The sequence below is a fragment of the Eulemur rufifrons genome, chromosome 27, assembly GCF_041146395.1.
Source record: "Eulemur rufifrons isolate Redbay chromosome 27, OSU_ERuf_1, whole genome shotgun sequence".
Lineage (NCBI taxonomy): Eukaryota > Metazoa > Chordata > Mammalia > Primates > Lemuridae > Eulemur > Eulemur rufifrons.
In genome coordinates, this window is record NC_091009.1 from 13631198 (window position 1) to 13650698 (window position 19501).

Below are 19501 nucleotides of genomic sequence, written 5' to 3' on the forward strand. Positions count from 1 at the left end.
ATCTCATTCCTCTAGAGCTCACACATTATATGACTATCAGATGTAACTGAGTATGTTTACTGGCAGATTTTAAAATTATGTATGTTTTTGATACTTGGTACGGTGGATACAACAGTGTGAGTTTTAAAAATTCTTTGGTATAGTTATTTCTTAAAAGGAAGAGTGAAATGACTATGAAACTTACGTGCACAGAATAACAAGAGAACAAGGGAATAATTCCTGGTGCTGAAGACAGCATTTTAATACTCGATCATCATTGTTTTCATCACTCAAGCCATCTGCAAATTTAGCAAAAGCATCTGTCAATGAGCACACTAGAAATCTTAGTGCCACATGAATACTGTAGGCTGTATCTACAAATCAAAAACATTTAAAATTTCAGGGCACTAAAACTACTTTTTATGACACTATGATGGTAGATACATGTCATTTGTCCAAACCCAGAGAATGTACACCAAGAGTGAACCCTAATTTAAACTATAGACTGTGGGTGATAATGACATGTCAATGTAGGTTCACCAATTGTAACAAATGTACCACTCAGGTGTGGGATGCTGCTGCTGGGGAAGCTATGCATGTGTAGGGGTAGGGTGTATATGGGTCATCTCTGCATCTTTTCTTTAACTTTGTTGTGAACCTAAAACTGCTCTTTAAAAAAAAAAAAAAAACACTCTATTAGATAAGAGAGCAAAACAATGTCTTGAAAACTCTGAGTCTAGAATTCACATAGCGTATGGTTGTGCACTTTATAAAGTGGTTGGTTAATTTACTACTAAAATGAACTAAAAAATGGCTACTAGTAAATTCAAAGGAAAGAAATGTGATTAGTAGGCTAAATGTCATACTAGAAACCAAAAACTACAAATTCTAACATCAATTCAGTCACATACAGATTATAAGTAAATTATATAAAAACATCATGCTTAAAATTTTGTCAGCTTATGACGTCTATGAACTAATGGGCAATTTGCTCCACCAGCAACAAAACCAGTTTCTTGCATCCACTTTTCCTTGGTCTCTAAAGCAGTACATTTAGTACAGGAGAAGGAAATACGGGGCTTAGGCAGAGAACACAAAAAGTAATTTCTTTTTGAGCCAAGGTCTCACTCTGTTGCCCAGGGTAGAGTGCAGTGGTGTCATCATCACTCACTGCAACCTTAAACTCCTAGGCTCAAGGGATCCTCCTGCCTTAGCTTCCCAAAGTGCTGAGATTACAGGTATGAGCCACTGTGCCTGGCCTACAAAAAGTAACTTCTATCACATGTTAATCATTTGCTGACAGGGTGTCTTCTGGCATTCTCCATCCCTTAAAACATGTAGTAAAAATTCAGTTTTTGTGGAAATAATGCAATGTGTTAAAACAGGACCAAAGACAATGTTTCTCATAGGCCCTTATACTGCCTGTCTCAGAACCCCCAGACTGCAGGACCACACCCTAGATTTATTTCTGGATAAGAATCTTTGAAGCCTGGATCCAGACACGGATTTAAGCTCTTGGGGAGTCTCTTACACACTAGAATTCAAGACATACTAGCCGATGGGCTTAAACCTTGTTCCCAGTTTAAAAACTTTTTTCTCTCAACTTGTAGCCTTTATTACTTACTCCTCTAATCATTCAAATGAGAAAACTCATTCATTCATGCAATAAATATTTATATAGGGCTTAATTTGTGCCAGGTCCTTGTGCTAAGTAGCTGGATATGCAAAGACAAACTCTTTAGCCGTTCATAATCTAGTAGGGAAATCTAGGAAGAGCTCAAGTATCTCAGGGCATGATGAGCCTGAGGGAGATGTGATTAAATTCCTTAATAAGACCACCAGTGAGCCAGACAGATTGAAATCACAGCAGCCAATTTTCCTTCTTTAAGTTCAGAGAGTAAATGCCACTAATAATGCAAAATGGGCAACTCAAAATCATTAACTTTAAGCAATCCAATTTAGCAGACAAAAGGAGGTTTAAACATAATAGCACACTGCTCTAAAGGTATCAAAGTTCAATATTATCTGATATTATCAGGAGCTAATAGCTAATTTTTAAAAAAAATACGTAGTATCACAGTATCATTTTTCTAAGATATATGGAACTGGAAAATATACCTAAAACTGAAAGAATATTGATGAAATATTTAGTCATTCAACAAATATTTTTGAGCACCAGCACAGGTACTGTTCAGAAGTGAAGAAAACAGACCAGTGTGATTTTTGAATCCTTGCTTTCCCACTTACTAGGTGTGTATTCTTGGACAAAGTGCTTAACCATGAGGATTAAATGTGAACAGATATCAACGACTTAGCCAAGTATATGGCAATAAAGTGCTTAAAAAATACCATATATTTCTTACTTTAACAGTCATCTTAAATGGCCCCCCAATAGCAATGACCTTTATTCACACACAATGCAAAAATATATTCTATATAAATTATAGTTAAGATTTTTTAATATCTAATAGAATTTAACCTCCTCAACAGCACAGGATTTATCTTTCTTATGTACTGCTACAGTCCCAACACTTAAAATAGTACCTGGTACAAATATTTGGTAAATAAATGAATCAACAAAAATGTAATGAAAGAAAATATAAAAATATGGAACAAATGTCTCCAATTGTTAAACAGGCTGTTTCCAATTTTTTTGCTGTGTAAATAATGCTATGACAAATATTATTTATATAGATCACTGTGAGCATCTTTAACTATTTTTTAGGATACCTTTCTAGAAAAAGAATTATACTTTTAGATTCCCTAAGGCACACTGCTAAATATTATCTCCTAAAAAGTTATCAATTCATATTCCCAAAGCAACGCAGCACTGTAATGTTCCTACCAGATGTAGGGAAAGAAACTTTCTAAACTTATAAGTGATAAAAAGATATCACACCCAAAAAAAGTGATAAATTAGTTTTTCTTAACAATCTTAACAAGTAAAGATTGTTTCTTAACAATCTATATAAGCTTTTCATACAATGATGACACAACAGAATTATTTCCTATTCTGAATCATAAGCTATTAAGTAGTTTAATACATTAACTCAACCAGTCTTTACAACCATTTTATGACATGGAGGTTTATATTCTCCCATTTCATTTATTCAGTTTCATCACCTTTAACATTCCCCAGGTTAGGTTATAAACCCAGGTTGATCAGCTTTTAAATCCTATGCTCTTCTCACTATATTAGATAAATACTACATAAAATAAATGTAATTTTGAAAATAATGAAGGACAAAGCTAAAATTATAGTCAAGTAAGGCTATTCAACACAGACTAATTGTACCCAAAATGCATAAGCATTATATCTGGAATATACTGAGAATAAATATTTGTTAAGGTAATGAATAAATGAATGGTGAAGGCTCTTTTTCTTCAAATATTTAAGACTAAACAACTATGCCAAAAGTCTTCCCATAGTTAATACCATGATCAGATTGATTTTAACATGAATTCTTTCAAATCTTACAGTTGAATATAGGTACAGTGGACAGTATAAATCCATGATATTTAAAATAATGTAAATCTACATATATAAGTAATTCTGAGTTGGGAAGAAATAAATTGACCTTTATTGTAAAAATACCTCTTTATTACAGATTCTGACAAATCACAGGAAAATAACATCTGTCTCCACAGTATACTAACTATATGCAGTGACAGAATAGAAACCTAGATCACCTACCTACTGGCCTCATCACTCAACAATGGTATTTAGAGAAAGAAATCCAAGGTTCTGTAATATAGACAAGTATGCACACAGAACTACACAGTCGCTATCTGTAGACAAGTATGCACACAGAACTACACAGTCACTATCTGTGAAACACAAAAAGTCTAGGAGAAAGTCTAGGAGAAGCAGAAAAATAAAAATCGAAGATTCCTTAAACTAAGCCACAAACCATCACAATGCCCTTTCCATTACACATTCCAATGGCTACAAATGTTTTATAAATTTTGCACCAGTGAGTCAGCCCCCAAACAAGTCTTAATCAGAAAGCACCACGAGACAGCAATACTTACAAAACTTCTGAGATGCAAGTTGTATTGACTGACCCCATAGCTTTCTATCTTTATTTTTGAGACTGTCACTGATGAAACGAACTGCAGGTATAGCTTTGTGCTGGGCGTGTTTTAGTAGTTTTCCTGCCTTCAGACGATCTAGCTCTTGCATAACAACCCAGGGAATTAGTAATACAAGTTTGTCAAAACCTAAAAAATAAAAATATTTCTCAGAGTTCAACAAACAATTATTGAGCTACTAAATCAAACTGCTGTAGAAGTGGTGAACATTTTAAAGCACATAATCCGTACCTTTAAGAAAGTCACAATTTATTTTTTAAATGGAGAGACAATACACAAAAAATGGAAATTAAAAGGAAGGTAAGTGTCAAAAGAATGTTTAAAAAAGAAATATTGCCAGAGATCAAAAAAGAGGAAGTCTAGATTGGTAGGTTGACCTGTGGTCTTTTTAAAACTTAAATTGATTATGTTTTATATATTAATATATAAATATGCTCAATAGCATATCCAAATGGAGATGTGTTCGTAAGAAAAGAACCTTTGCATCACTATTAATATAAAATATCACCTCAAGAAAGAAAATCAGAATATGATTTATACATACCTGGTATTTCTGTTGTCTTCAAAATTCTAACAAATTTGAGATGATTCATCAGAATATTTGTGTCAATAACAATTAGAAGCTTTTTGTCTGTAGTATTTGCTAGTGAAAAAGAGCAAAGTTAAGATTTCATGACACTTGATTATGGACTTACATAAGGACTAAAACTGTGATATCATAGAAGCATTAAAAATTCAATTAAATTTAAAACCCAACTGTGTTTTGTAAACTTAACTATCAGAGAATCACACAGTTGACTAGACTCTCAAGCTAATATCTATCTGGCCCATCTCTTTGTTGCCAAGTAAATTTCTCCCCAATCACTTAATGGTCAGCAAACAGTTTCGGGTGGGTGTGGGGTGGGGACTCATCCAGGTCCAAGTGGGCAAAGAAGGTAAGGTCTGGCAAAGCAGACATACACAGGAAGACTAGGGGCCAAGACTGTGAAGAATCAGCCCAGGAGAATGTTTTTGATAGCATTCTCACTCCAATTTTACTCTAATCCTTCAGACAAAGTAATCAGTGTTTAATTATTCACCAATAAATATTATAAATTGCTTATAGGTGGATTTTAAATCATAAACTGACTAGTCCTGGCAGTAAGTATGTTTCTAAGTCCTGTGCTGCATCTCTGGTAGTTAATGCATAATAAAACACTTAGTGAATTAGAAAATTCAATGTGAGTGCAAGGTAGGATTACTATGGTTATAAATAGAATTCAAAATAGTACACTATAGATTGAGGTTCTCTCTATCATTATCTTCTCCCAGTAGTAAAAGATTATCAAAATGTTACTATTAATATATGAACAAGAAATCCATGAATATAATACCTTCAAGCAATCTGCATTATTTCTGATCAGTGCTTTTCATAGCTGAAATTATTAAGGTATAATTAAGAGCAAAAATAAAAGACAACTCACAACTCTGATTACTGCCTCTTGACAAAAAGAGAAAGAGAAAATATGTCTAACTGCCTAATAATGTGAGATATATGAAACAAATAAGATAAATATTAAATCTGATTCCTGAAGCCAAAAAAAAATACTATCATTTCAAAAAATAAACACATTTTAATTTTTATCTAAATATTATTAAAAAATGTTGGCACACTAATTCTTAGAAAAGCATAGAAGATCATAAACATTAACACAGAGGGTATACCAGCAGAAGAATGTGCATCATCTTCCACCAAGTCAATTTCCATACTCATTAACTCCCCAGAAGGTGGAACCACGGGTAAATCCAAAGTTTTTCCCAAACGTGCAGCATGAAGCTCTTCTACTATCTGCATCTAAATTGTAAAAGACCCCAGTGAAATATTTTGAGTTATCTACTTTGTAGATTAATAAGAAAGCAATTAATTCTTAATCCACTTGAGGTGGTTTGTGGAAAGAAAAATTTTATAAAAATATGGAGGCAGCACAGTAAGAGAATACAGATTTATAAACATACACATGGTTTTTAAAATAGTTCTCTTATTACCTCTGTGACCTTAGGCAAACAAATTATCTAACAACTTTGGGTCTCAGCTTGTTTATCTATAAAACAGGAATATCTATCTCCTTTAGGACTTTTGTGAGGATTAAATGAAATACGCTATGTGAAGCTCCTTGTACAAAGCCAAGCACATAGACATGAAAATAACTTTATTCTCATTCTGATTCTCACTGCAAAGTACTTTAGGAGCCAAATTTTTTTATCTTGACAATAAGCATTCTTCTTGAGATTTCTGAGATTGTTTATGAAACATCATAAACCGAAATCTAGATCTTAAGATCCTTTTCACTTCAGGGAAAATACTTCCCTGATGTATTTTGATGCCAAGAAATGAAAATATAATCTACCTTTAGAGCAGAGGGGGAAATCTTTCATCTATCAAGGAACACTGACCCACAAGATAGAAAAATACAACTGTTACAAATAAAACCCAGTTAACATAGTTTAAAAGTCTCCTTTAAGTTGGAAAATATAAAGTGTCCTATGAATCTAGTCTTAATTTAGGACCAGGGAATATAAAATTCTATGAAGATCAATCAGGAGATTCTAGCTGGGAAATGAAGCTGGGAAAAAATAAAACACTCATAAAACTCTCATTTTCATTGAATAACATTGCATCTTATTGCTGATTAGAAAAATGAGGTAAAAGCATGTTAATGTCCTACTGCATTTTGGCAACACTAGGCATAAAAAACATGTCAAAGTGTGATAACATTAAATCAAAAGTAAGATAACTTGTGGGATATAACCTCCATGCTCTTTGTTCAAAGTAGATTAATTTATTAGAAATATAGGTAAAAAGGTAATTGAGTAAGTATAAATACTTGTTCCAAATAGTTTTTGATTACTTCATAAAAACATATATTGATTTAAATAGAGAAATCACTGTTATTTTCGTATTATCAGGGTTTTATAGTCTTTTTATTAAAAGTACGAACTGTATGACTTAATTTCATTTAAAATATCAGTAAATAAGTGTATCAGTAACCTCTTGATCTGTATCTTGAATATTTTCAGATGACCCTGAAGAACATGGTGCTTCAAAACTCTGAAATGAAAATAATTTTTATTAGTTAATAATGAAGCATATACCTAGAGTAGGATTTTCCAAGCTTGGCACTACCAACATTTGGGGTCAGATAATTCTTTGCTTTGGGGACTCTCCTGTGCATTGTAGGATATTTAGCAGCAGCCCTGACCTCTGTCTATCAGATGTTAGTAGCACTACCCACCCACCCCAATCAAAAATGTCTCCAAATGTTACCAAATGGCTCCTGAGGGGCAAAACTGTGTCCAGATAACAAACTGCCCCTAGAATAGAAAAGCACCATTCTATCAAGTCATGAAATATAGTAGAAATTCTTTAAGGTTTACTTATTCACATATACATTCCTAAAAATACTCATATTCTAAGAATAAAACTATATGCCACCCTAAGGAATAGAACCATGGCAAAGGTAAACGAGCTGGCCTTCAGTGGCGAAAAATTTTCATCCAGGAGTAACTGAGCCACTTCTAAAACTGACATGACAAAACAACAAAGGGAAGTTGAGGATTATAATAAGGCTAAGGGGAAAAGGCTGGAAAATGCACGGTTGTATTTTATGTGGTTGGAACGCCAGAGGTTTGTGTTTTACTTATTGTCTCCTAACAGCGATTGAAAATCTCTTCAAAAATTCCAACTTTCCACTGGCACTTTTGCTGAGTGGATGAGACCTACCTGACCCCACATATATGTGACAAAAAGCTCAGCACCAAATCTTCTGAACCAAATCTTCTTTTAAGAAGTCCCCAAAAGGCCGGGCGCGGTGGCTCACGCCTGTAATCCTAGCACTCTGGGAGGCCGAGGTGGGCGGATCGTTTGAGCTCAGGAGTTCGAGACCAGCCTGAGCAAGAGCGAGACCCCACCTCTACTAAAAATAGAAAGAAATTATATGGACAGCTAAAAATATATATAGAAAAAATTAGCCGGGCATGGTGGCGCATGCCTGTAGTCCCAGCTACTCGGGAGGCTGAGACAGGAGGATCGCTTGAGCTCAGGAGTTTGAGGTTGCTGTGAGCTAGGCTGACGCCATGGCACTCACTCTAGCCTGGGCAACAGAGTGAGACTCTGTCTCAAAAAAAAAAAAAAAAAGAAGTCCCCAAGATAACTCCAAACTCACATATATTTTACAGGACGCTATTTATGGTATAAACTACAGGCCTCTTTGAACAAGCACATCGTATGTAAAAGTGCTTCACTGGGAAGTCAACTTCCACCCTAGCTTTCCAACATCACACTTCCCACGACATAACACCAGACACATCACACACATAGGCCCATTATAGCTTTACTATTCCATGATCCTGGGATTTATAATCCCTTCTCCATTTGACTTTACTTCTTATTAGATCTTTAAACTTCTTTTAAACTAAGAAGTGCCGAGCAAGTCAGAAATTCCTGCAGCTTCTGACATTCTAAGTATCTTTATTCTCTTCCTTAGGTCACTTTGACCACAGGCCACTTCCAGTGACTTCAATGAATTTTCTATCATTCAACAATCCAGAAAAGTTCAGGTCAATTGTCCCTGAAAACCTTGTCCCTATTATAGTTAAATAAAAGCATTTAACTGTTTGCCTTCTCCTACCATAATTTATTAAATACATAGACTGGGATAAAGCCTTTCCTGGGGATGACAAAATGGAATATCAATAAGGGTAATAATGGTTTTATCTACCAAAGTGATTCTAAATGAAAACACAGTTATATTGCTTTCCCGATTAGGGTTCAGTGGCTCTCTCCCATCTACAAGATACAAGATAAAATGACAGTCTTTCCTGTGAGATATAAAATCATCCATTGTCTGGACCTTGGCTTCCATTCCAACTTCCTCTCCTATAGATTCTCTATACATCTCAATTCCAGTCATACTGAACAACCTACGTGCCCATACATCTCCCTGCCATGGAATTTCAAACTCTGTCCCATTACACGCACTGGCCCTTTACCCTAGCTAGACAGCACTTCTGTTCCTCAGCCTACGTGTCTTTCGAGATGAAACTTAAGAATCTCCACCTTAGTCAGACCTTCCTTAACTCACCCAGAGGTTGATATTGACACTACACCCAATTCTTAGGGCTCTGATATTTACTTCACTATAATACAATTATTAATATATTTGTTTACTGATCTGCCTCCCTGGAAATTTCTTGTTCCTAGGTACACACACACTTTATTACTACATTTCAAAACAAAATTATTTTAAAAATTGCCACGTGCAGCCAGATGCTAAATAGTAATACTGAGAACATCCTTATTTGGACATCAAAACTAGTATATTTTAATTTTAAATTATGCTTCAGAAACTATTAGAATTAAACAGAAATTATTAAGGGAATTTATTTATAAGTATTTATCTGAATATATTTTTTTCTCATGCAGTATCATAATACTATCCAGAAAAATTATTTTCTGAAATAATCCCAAATTACATTTACAAATTTGGATTTGCTATTAACACTGCAGGGTAGATGAAAGCACTTGAATGGAAATTCTTTTTGTAGTGAAGCTCTAACTTCAAGAACCAAGAAAGTATCTGTGTGGAGTGTCGCTTATTATTTCCATCACTCTGTGAACCAGAATCTTTTTTTGTTGTTGAAATTTTAAATTTATTATTATACATAAATATATAACAATGCTTAAATATACAAACAATGTTGTAAGACTGATGCTTTTTTAAGAAGAACTATTTTTCCTTTCTCCTCTTTTTTGGCTTTGGCTTTCTCTTCCCCTTTTTTCTTATCTTCAAAACAACAACACTGTACCTCCACTCCTCTCAGGAACCTATTAACCACCTACTATAGACCCTTCTTTACTTTCTTCATGCTTATATAATTTTATATAGTTTATAAATATATAAATGTAGTTTACAAATGTACACAAATACATCTAAAGGGTTTGGGGTTCACTAGTCACTTTACAAAAATGCAATCATTTTATATTCTCCAGCACCTTGCTTTTTCACCCATTAGCACTTCCTCATTAACTCTTTGAGATTGCTTTTATAGATCCAATTAGATCTTTTTAATGGGTATATAATATTCATGCAATAAATGTACCCTGGGAACTTCTTGAGGGTAAAGATCATCTTATTCATCTCTAAATCCCTCATACCTAGAAAAGTTCCTGATATATAATAGCTACCTTTAATTAATGTTTGATAAACTAATGAATTCCTACCTCATAGCCTTGCAAGAATTAAATGGGATGCTATTTTTAAAATGTGGCCTATAAGTCATAAATCTCTAGAACATTAATTTGCAATGGCAGGGGCTGTAATCTGAGAGGGGTCTCTATAAAAGGACTATAAAGACTGGTCGGAAGGTAATGAGTTATCTCAATTGATTGTTCAGTCAGTTACAGATTAAACTCCTTGTTCACTACTTTCCCCTCTTCTTACTACTGTACTTAACTAGTCTTAAATAAAAGGACTATAAAACCTAAGAAAATGAGTTATTTTTTCTTTAGAAAGCATAACAGGATTACTAAATCCAGAAAATACACTTATTTCCTTATAAAGTACGCTCATTATTTTAGGAAAATAATTATATAGTGAGGAATTAGTGAGTAAAACAGAACAACAAACATTGTATTAAGATGATTATCTACTGTCAATAATATGCTAAATATACTCAAGATAAGGAGAATATTTACTTGCTGACCCTATGTCTAAATGACTTTAAGTCAGATAATTCTGCTATCAGAGGAACAGTTTATAAAGAGTTTTAATTCTGATAATTGGGAATAGTCATGCAAAAATTGCTTCCCCTACAAATTAATATTTTTGTTATGTACCTCTTTTGGTTTATGTAGTAATTCTATACAGAGACCAAAAGAAACTATAAGATGCACTGCAGAGATTTTGCATATGTTATTTTATTGCAGTGCCTGGCACATAGTGGCACTGAAAAGAAATAACTCTATTAAAGGAATAAGCTATTCAGAATATCAACTCCTCAGTGTTCTCCAGTATCTGTAGTTGGAGAAGAGCTTAAGAGACTGTTATAGCGCTTTTTTCAAAAGACTCTCTATAACTGCTTCTTTCCACATTTTACACATTCCCTTCTATTATGAATCCTTGATATCTGCCAAGATATCTTCCTAAGGAAGCTGGAATTAAAGAAAGTAAAATAAAGAAACCAACACGTATTTTCATGAGTAAATTTGAGTCAGCCCTCTATGATTATTATTGGTAACAGAAACTAAAACCTGACTATATTAAACTCATTACTAAAACCTATATTCCTTATTTTGTACTACCTTACCTGGGTTAGGTTTTCACTAGAATTTGAATCATTACTTTCTTGATGCTCATGATGGTGTTTTCCTTTCCACTCATGAACAGTCTGCTTATATGCGGAATCTGAAAATAAATGTTCTGTTTTGTGCTTAGTTAAATTTAATGAAATCTGGGAGCTTTCTGGGCATTCTTTTCCTTCCTGCTTAGTCTCTGACTTGCTAAAATCTAAATTGAAGACATTTTCTTCTACAAGCTTCTGGAAGGAATCACAGGATTTTACTGGGATTTTGAAACTAATCTTCCTTCTTCTAGATTCGAAGTGTTCCTTAATTATCTTGTTGGAATTATATTCCTGAGAAAGTTGATTTCTCTTGCATTTCTCCAAGATGTATTTTTCATAACTTTCTCTAAATTTATTGTTCCTTTCTTTCTTGAGTTCTTTCATCTTCTCCCTCTGAGCAAGTACATGAGGCCATTTCTTGTCATTTTCTTGGCTTTCAGCTTTAGGTTTCACATCGTTGGCAATCTTAGAACTGCTAAGGTTTTTAATTCCATGGTCAATCTTACTCCTAACATTCGTCAATTTAATATCTTTAAGTTTAAAATCTACACATTTACTTATATCTTTTTTAGTTTCATTTGAAGAAGGACTCTGTGAAATAATTTGATCATTTGAATATGATGCTTCTTGGAGATTAACAGGTCCTTCGGATGAAGAACTGATTTTTGGTCTCTTTTTGGGAATGTCAATTTCAACATTCAATCTGTAAAGCAGCACAGAAACCTAAGTTACATTTCAATTATGCAAAATGGTGCACTGTATCATCTTAGTAAGGGACAACAGAACTGGGCGGACATTAAACTTCATAAAAAGAAATGGCTACACTTAAGAATGAAGTGGAAAGGATTACTCAACAAATGATATTAGAATAATTGGTTTGCTATTTGGGAAAAAAATCCACAAATTTATAGCTGTAGATGATATGTGACAACATAAATTCCAAATGGATTATTTAAGTGTAAAATAATTATCATAATTGCTATATTTCATATTAATCCCTTAAAAATCAGAAGGGAAAAAAGGGAATGTTTACCTGATTTCTTAGTAGAGAACTTCCTAAACTTAACAGTGAGAGAAATAACAAAGGAAAACACAAGCAGTATGTGACTATTTACTTTAAAACGTTGGCATACTAAAAAATTAATAATAAATAAAAATCAAAAGAACTCGGAAATAGTGTTTACTAGATATGTGACAGCTGATTAGCCTTAGTAGATTAAAAGCTCATCAAAAAGTACTAAGATTCTAGAATAGGACATAAACAGAAAATTAGAGAAAAGGGAATGGCTAATAAACATTTTTTAAGAAGTCTGACTTCTTAGTAATCATAGACATGTTAATAATAACAACAACATACCAGTTTCTTCTATCAAATTAGCAAAGATTTTAAAATAACATTAAACACTGGCAAGGGGATGTAAAATGGACCCTCTTATGTGTTTCTAGTATAAATGCAAAATGATATAACAGTTCTACAAAGGAATTTGACAATATAAATTAAAAGTTCTAAAAATACTCATACTCTTTGACTTCTCAGTAATTCCTATTTTTGAAATCTATACCAAGGTGAAAAAAAATCAGAAATGAACTAAAAGAATATATAAAAAGATATTCAATTCAGAATTTTTATAGTAGCAAAAAGTCAGGTAGATTACCCCTTACCAACTAGTTTTGCCAAATGCTATGTAGAGATAATGCAGTTTTATATTTGCAGCCCAAAATATTAAAGTTCTGAGGTCTTCTCAGATAAAGGACATGTAGCAAATATTTATTCTTTGTGAATAATTTAGCGTTAAAATCAACTTTCAGCTGAAGCTAAATATCACTATCCTAGACTGAATTCCTGGGATATAACAATAAATATGCAATTTTGTCAAAAATTTATTATAATTACTTAAAAATTTAGTAACAACATTTTAGAATTGGACACTGAAGGAACAATAATTTCTTAACATTATCAGTTGCAAGATTGCTCTATTGGTCATCACAATGCACATTTAGGATACTAAATTATATACTCACTTTCAACTCAGGTCAATTGAAGAATAAGGTAAATTTGGCTAATTATGCCAATATTGGTTACTGCTGATAGAATACTGCCATCTCTCTAATAGTAACTGAGGTAAAAAATTTATCTCCTCTTCAACTCCTGGACTTAAAGATTTGGTCAATGGTAATGATATACTTTTTTATCAAAGAAATCCCATAAAATAAAACTGCATTCACTAACCGAAGAAATGCTTTCCAAATATTGAAAGCATTGAGTACTGAAAACTTTCTGAATATGGAAAGCAGACTTAAGATTGTTGTCTTTGCTTATATTTTTACTGCTAATATATTTATATATACTTAACCCATGAAACAGAAATTATGGTAATGATGTAATAATATAACTGGCTTCCCAGATAAAATTGTCTCTGATTTTCCATCTGCATCTCAGCTTTCACTATTTGCATACCAATTTCAAGACCTTCCCTGGAGTTGAATTAATAGGGAGACTTTTATAGAAGATTGTCTATACCACAGAAGACTTATAACCTTGAGGGAAATAAATTTACTTATCCAACAAGTAAATAACAACAGCAAATGGACCACTTTCTCTGTAACCAACCAACACTTGTTAGAAATCCTGCACTGTTGATATCAATGTCTACAAAGCATGGTACTACACCTTTCTTTTGTCCAAGTAATCTTTTAAATATATAATAGCTCCTACTATATCGTTTGAATATCTTGTATACATACATGACCAAACAGTTCTAAAAATATCTTCTATGTAGTTTTTCTTTGGCTAAAGAAAATTTTCATTAAAAGTTACATCATGAGTACTTGACAATGTTTGAAAGTGAATATATGGATATTAACAACATGCTTTGTTCATATTATTGATGTTGTTACTCCAACAAGATACGATGGTAACCCACACAATGGCATGAACACTGATCACACATGGGTTTCAGGCATGGTAAATGTTATTGAAGTAAGCATTCAACGATTCAGTGTTCCAAAGCCTGAAGCCATACAATAGATTTTGAATACTGAAGCAAAGTTGAACTTCAACGCATCCTTAGAAAAATTTAAATTCTAGTCTCAAAGGAATTCAATAACATTATTTCTTCTTCCTCCCAAAGACTATATGGACAAGTCTAAGGGGAATAGAATATCAATCGGAATTCTATTTACATTTTACCCTTTTATATGTGGATGTAAGATCAAGGGCTTAAAAATGTGCCTTTAAACAAAAAGTAACTAATGAAAAGTTGAGTAGCATTTTAGAATGTAAATTTAAAAAAAAAAAAGAGGCTCTCAGTGCAAAAGGCATTAAAAATCTAGTTCAAAAGTTTAGCAAGTGACAGTCAACATAACATAAAATTTGTGATAGAATATACTTTAACAGAGAATGATACAGAAGCAAAGTATCACCAAGAAAATAGAAGAAAATGATTCAAAAGAAAAACTGAAGTCAGACGCAAGTTGAATTTTTGTTTTTGTTTTTTGTTTTTAGCAGATATTAACTGAGATTGTTTGGGAAGCAGAACTTTTATTTGTATATTTAATGCCATCTTAATTGTTTTCCCATAATTCCCTATTTCCAGAGAAACTTTGATCTTATCAACTTCTGGCACATATATTTTATATTTATTTATCCCCTTTAGTGGAAAGAAATTCTTTTACCACAAAATTCTCTAAAAATTATATGAAAAAAAAAGCAGAAATTAAAGAAAATAATTTCCATTATGTCTACCATGATTCCCCCAAGTTCTCTAGTTGTAACCACATGCTGGTTAATTAACATGTTTTAGAGCCATATCAATTCAATAAGAAATATATTCTCTTTACGGGTAATATATAAAAATGATTATGGGTAACACGTAAAAATGATTTATCCAAAATTTCTATAATAGTCTTGTGACTTCTTTCACTAGCATATAATGAAGTTATGTACCTTATAATCATGTACCAAAATCAAATCACTTGAGACAAAAATCTACATTTCATTTGAGTGTCATTTACACGAGAGTTTTGATATTTTGATAGACTTTTATTCTACTCAACTTTTTCTTAAATTTATAGTACTATTAAAAAAAGTCAGTAATCATAATCTGTGATATAGCTAGAGATATCTGCATGCAAAGCAGTACTAATCAAAGCAAATAAAGGATTTTCAAATCTAAAGTAAAAAGATAAGAAAAAGGGGAAATTTACCTTTTCAGGTCTTGTCTTCTTTTTGTATTACAGTACAGAATATCTGTATGATCTGATTTCTGAAATTAAAAAAAAAAAAGCCTATCATTTAGGAAATATAAAGTATACACTGGTACTTTAGTTAGACAATATTTTTCCCATAGCTATATCAGTGAGGAGGCTGACATAATTCATTTAATCCTTCTAATAATTTTGTGAGACAGATTTATCATTATCCCCATTTTACAGATAAAATACCCAAGGCTAAAACAGAGCTGGGTATCTTCCCAATGTCACAGAGCAAGTCAGTAGCAGAGCTATCATTTGAAACCAGATCTGTCTGAATCCATCTATCATCCTATCTATGTACTCTGAAGACACAAGGTTAGTCACAAGAAAGGCAATAAACACATAAGATATATATGGTCCCTGTCATAAAGAGCTTAAAGTAAAAGGTTAAAGATGAAAGAAGTCTGAGGATATGTACAAATAACATAATATTAAATATAAAGATATAACTAAGTGTCAAAGCGGAAGAATCATTGTAAGTGCTAAAAGAGTTCAAAAGAGCAACTAAAAGATGAAAGGTACCCAGGAAAACAGGTGGGCAAAACATATCCTAAACACTGAAATAAGGGTAAAAAAAAAAGAAGGCATTTTTAGCTAAGAATACTTAGCAATTCTAAGAAGCTGAGGATGACTGGTATACATTCAGAAGCAATAAACCACCCTAGCCAGAGGCAGAAGTACTCGTAGAGGAAAGAAAAAAAAAACAAGAAAATTGCATAGTAAGGTATGAGCAAATTTAAAGGAGCCCTGAATGATATATTAAATAGTGAGTGAAGATTTTTCATCAGAGAAGAAATGTGATGAAATCAGTGTGTTTTCAGAAGGTAAATATAACAAAAATAAATTGAAATAGTTTAATTATATGGAAACAAACACATACATTCTTGTTTTTTTAAACAGTATTTTGAGTTGCTGTTTTATAAACAAGTAAATTCTTAAAAACACAATTTTGCATCCTTGGAACTTTCACTACTTTCTCTTATTACCCCCCTCCACACACACACACAACTATGTAGCTATCCTGGATATACATATAACTTCAACTTGAATATGGTACTTCACCAATCACCCATGGAGGGGCTTTATACGTTTAATCTGCTGTCACTATCTCTAATTATTTGCGTTAAAGTGGAAAGAATTCTGGACTTGGCTCTGCTGCTGTATTCAGTTTTGTGTCCTTGGGTAAGTCATTTAACCTTCTGGATTTCAATTTCCAAATCTAAAAATGCAAATTAATACGCCCACCTTTGCTATCTCAAAAGGAGATTGTAAAGACAAATATAATCTTATATGTTAGAAGACTTTAAAACTCTCTAAATTTATATCCATGTTGATCCATGTCATGTAAGCCCACATGGTAAGGTCTATCAGCACAAGAAACAAAGAACTAAATAAATTCTTTCTAGTGAGCAGAAGAAAGAAAAACCCAAACATTGGTCTTCTTTCTATTGGCTATCAAAAAGCATTAAATGATCAACACTTATGTGCACAAATGGTAGTAACATTCACTGGGTGTCAGGCAGGTGATGGGGAGAGGGGATGGATATATTTACACCTAATGGGTGCAGTGCGCACCGTCTGGGGGATGAACACGTTTGCAGCTCTGACTCAGGTGGGGCAAAAGCAATATACTAAACATCTGTACCCCCATAATATTCTGGAATAAAATATATGTATATATATTTTTTTAAGTAAGTATAATAGAAAGAAAAAAATATGGAAAAGTAGTGGGAGGGAAACCTAACTGTAGATTAGAACTTTAATGTAAATAACTTAAGTTGGTTATGGTATCTAAACACTCACCAATTTTCTCTTCTCTGGTGGATCTGATCTTATAGAGTGAGCCAAACTAGCAGGACTTGCTGAGGTTTTTTTCTCTTTCTTGTCATAAGAATGCCATTGGGGGAGGGGGGGAAAGCACAAAATAAAGCACAGTATAAAACAACACTATTTCATCATTATTATTATAAATCAACATTTCCATTAAATAATGAACTTTCATGGGAAACAATGTTTGAAGATACACAAGCTTTGGTAAGAGGAAGGGAAACTCAGCTAGAAATAGAGAAGCCTTAGATGTTCAGGAATTAGAGATGAGATAGGATACACATGTCAGGGCAGGAGGTCAGTTGACAGTTCAGAGGAGGCTGCTGTGAGGTGGCATTGCCATGGTGAGGTTCAGTCTTCTACAAAGCAAAACTATATATCCAGTCATTTTCCAGTAGATTCTGAATTCAAAACACCTTGGACAAACTTTCTTAGAGTATCTACCATGTACCAAAGACATTCTAGAAAGTGGAGAGAAATTAATGAAAAAACAATAAAAAAATGAAATCAAGTCTCCTACAGCAACATGGATGGAACTGGAGGCCAGTATCTTAAGTGAAACAATTCTGAAACAGAAAATCAAATATCACATGTTCTTACTTCTAAGTGGGAGCTAAATAATGTGTACACATAAAACATAGAGTGGGGAATAACAGTCACTGGATAGTCAGAACGAGGTGTGGATGGGAGGATAAGGGATGAGAAATTACTTAATGGGTACAAAGTACACTTTCAGGTTAAACTAGCCCAGAATTCACCACTATGCAATGTATCATGTAACAACACTGCACTTGTACCCCTTAAATTTATACAAATAAAAGATTTTAAAAAGAGGGAATGAGAGAGAATTGCAAACAGCATGCCAATTATTAATGGCAAATGGGGGGGTGGGGTATATAAATAGTACAGAGTACCATATGGCCATGCTCCAGAGTCCCCTTTCCAATTATCACTGTACTTGGGAGACCAAATTAGCAATTATAAAGTTAACAAGCAAGAAATAAATACCAAAAAGTGCAATGATATGTGGAATACTTCATCCAGGTCATGAAAAAGTGTTATAAACTAACCTGCTACCAAAGAACTACTTCTTTAGTGAATATTCACCTTTGCCAGATTAGTCTCTCATCTTGCACAGTAATATAGCACAAATACTATCTAATTCTGATGATGAACTATATAGACTATTCAGAAGGCATATATAAAAATTGATTATATGGTTTTTTGTTTGTTCACTTTGGTTACATCAATCACATTGCAGTCTTTTTCCTGGAGACAATACCCAGCTCAATTAATAAGATATCCCAAATTTCATCTCCCAAAACACTTCTTAAGGCAATGTGCTAACAGCTACAGAGAAAGGAACATGGTAAATATGTCTTTCCTGCTATTGGCCTCCCTCACATAGTGTTAGCCACTATGACTGAAGAAAGTTCAATCCTAGCCAATGCTGAGGAAATGGAAAAGGAAGAAAATGTGGAAAGCGGTCCAATGGTGAGTTATTGCTATGAATGAGAGGATTTGCGGGGCTTAGAATTGAAGGCAGGAATGCCTAAGTAAATTACTTCTAAGCCTCAGTTCCTTCATCTATGTAATTGGAATAATAATATTAACACCTACCCTCACAGAGTTGTGAGGAATAAATAAAATAACGCAAATAAAGAACAGGAAAACCAAAGGATTTCTCCTAGGTCAGCTGGGCAGGACAAAATGTTTACATAACTCATTATAATCATGAGGTATATTTTTTTCATTAAGCAAAAATAAATTGTTTAAAAAAGGCATCTTTAGGTCAGTAAATCAAAATTCTTACTTTTTCACCAAAGCAGGGTGATGAAGTGGTGCCTTTTCTCCGAGACTTCTCTTTTTTCCCACAGGATTCTTTGCTGAACATCTTGAAAAGCTAAAATAAACATTAGAAATATATTATGGCTGGGCCTGGTGGCTCACACCTGTAATCCCAGCACTC

At 33.3% G+C, this 19501-nt stretch overlaps 1 protein-coding gene across 1 annotated transcript in view; it reads right to left on the bottom strand.

Annotated features, from left to right (window-relative positions):
- Positions 1 to 19501, bottom strand: part of SWT1 (SWT1 RNA endoribonuclease homolog) — a 71323-nt gene that overhangs the window by 46542 nt on the left and 5280 nt on the right. Inside the window, exons 2-10 of the mRNA XM_069459330.1 lie at positions 19346 to 19435; positions 17509 to 17592; positions 15658 to 15716; positions 11416 to 12154; positions 7100 to 7159; positions 5776 to 5905; positions 4616 to 4714; positions 4012 to 4200; positions 185 to 278 (exon numbers count right to left, since the gene is read on the bottom strand). Coding sequence (XP_069315431.1) covers positions 185 to 278; positions 4012 to 4200; positions 4616 to 4714; positions 5776 to 5905; positions 7100 to 7159; positions 11416 to 12154; positions 15658 to 15716; positions 17509 to 17592; positions 19346 to 19426 — 1535 coding nt within the window. The 5' untranslated portion in view covers positions 19427 to 19435. The remainder of the gene's footprint in view (positions 1 to 184; positions 279 to 4011; positions 4201 to 4615; positions 4715 to 5775; positions 5906 to 7099; positions 7160 to 11415; positions 12155 to 15657; positions 15717 to 17508; positions 17593 to 19345; positions 19436 to 19501) is intronic.